Source organism: Empidonax traillii, unplaced genomic scaffold (assembly GCF_003031625.1).
Source record: "Empidonax traillii isolate 1590-97213 ecotype Southwest subspecies unplaced genomic scaffold, ASM303162v1 scaffold3959:size20512, whole genome shotgun sequence".
In the NCBI taxonomy this organism is placed as follows: Eukaryota; Metazoa; Chordata; class Aves; order Passeriformes; family Tyrannidae; genus Empidonax; species Empidonax traillii.
The window spans coordinates 2,569-3,383 of record NW_020959152.1 but is presented as its reverse complement, the minus strand read 5'-3'; the positions used below and the strand labels follow the sequence as shown (position 1 = coordinate 3,383).

Below are 815 nucleotides of genomic sequence, written 5' to 3'. Positions count from 1 at the left end.
GCCAAAGGATCTGCCATAGCCCCACAGACCCCGGGAACCCAGGGAGGAGCCCCCACAGCCCCACAGCCCCCCAGAGCTCAGGGAGGAGCCTCCATAGCCCCACAGACCCCCATAACCCAGGGAGCCATAACCCCCACAGCCAAGGGATCCATATCCCCCATAACCAAGGGATCCATATCCCCCATAACCCAGGGATCCATATCCCCCATAACCCAGGGATCCATATCCCCCATAACCCAGGGATCCATATCCTCCATAACCAAGGGATCCATATCCTCCATAGCCCAGGGATCCATAACCCCCATAACCCAGGGATCCATATCCCCCATAGCCCAGGGAACCCCTAGAGCCTCCAAGAACGGGGGCTCCGGAGGATCCCACGACTGAATCCTGAGGGAAGGAGCTGAGGATGGGCCCGGGGAAGGTGACAACCACGGGGGGTGGCTGGATCACAGCGGTGGAGTCGGGGCACTGGCGCACACAGGGCTCGTTGCCGCTCTCAGCCAGGGGCTGGGGGCGGAGGACGCCGCAGGCAGAGCTGGGGGACAGGTCGTAGCAGGACATCTCGCAGTGGGGGTGGAGGTCGATCTGCAAGGAGTTGATTTGACCAAGAACAAGACAAAAATTATTCACCTCCCGCAGAAGTGCCGTGGAGTTCCCTCATCCAAGAGGTGCAGGTTTCCCCCACGTCTGTTAAACATGAAAATCGGAGCAGAAGAGCAAAATTGTTTGCTCTGATTGCTCCGGTGAGTCAGAGGATCTGCAAGGAGTGGGACTCCAAGAGTGTTGTTCCTCGGGATTTCATGACTAGCTCT

At 58.7% G+C, this 815-nt stretch overlaps 1 protein-coding gene across 1 annotated transcript in view; it reads right to left on the bottom strand.

Moving 5' to 3' along the window:
* The window catches only part of LOC114072779 (scale keratin-like), a 7,475-nt gene extending 6,911 nt beyond the window's left edge, over nucleotides 1-564 (bottom strand). Inside the window, exon 1 of the mRNA XM_027910627.1 lies at nucleotides 385-564. Within this exon, the coding sequence (XP_027766428.1) occupies nucleotides 385-564 (180 nt within the window). The remainder of the gene's footprint in view (nucleotides 1-384) is intronic.
* Between the last annotated feature and the right edge of the window lie 251 nt (nucleotides 565-815).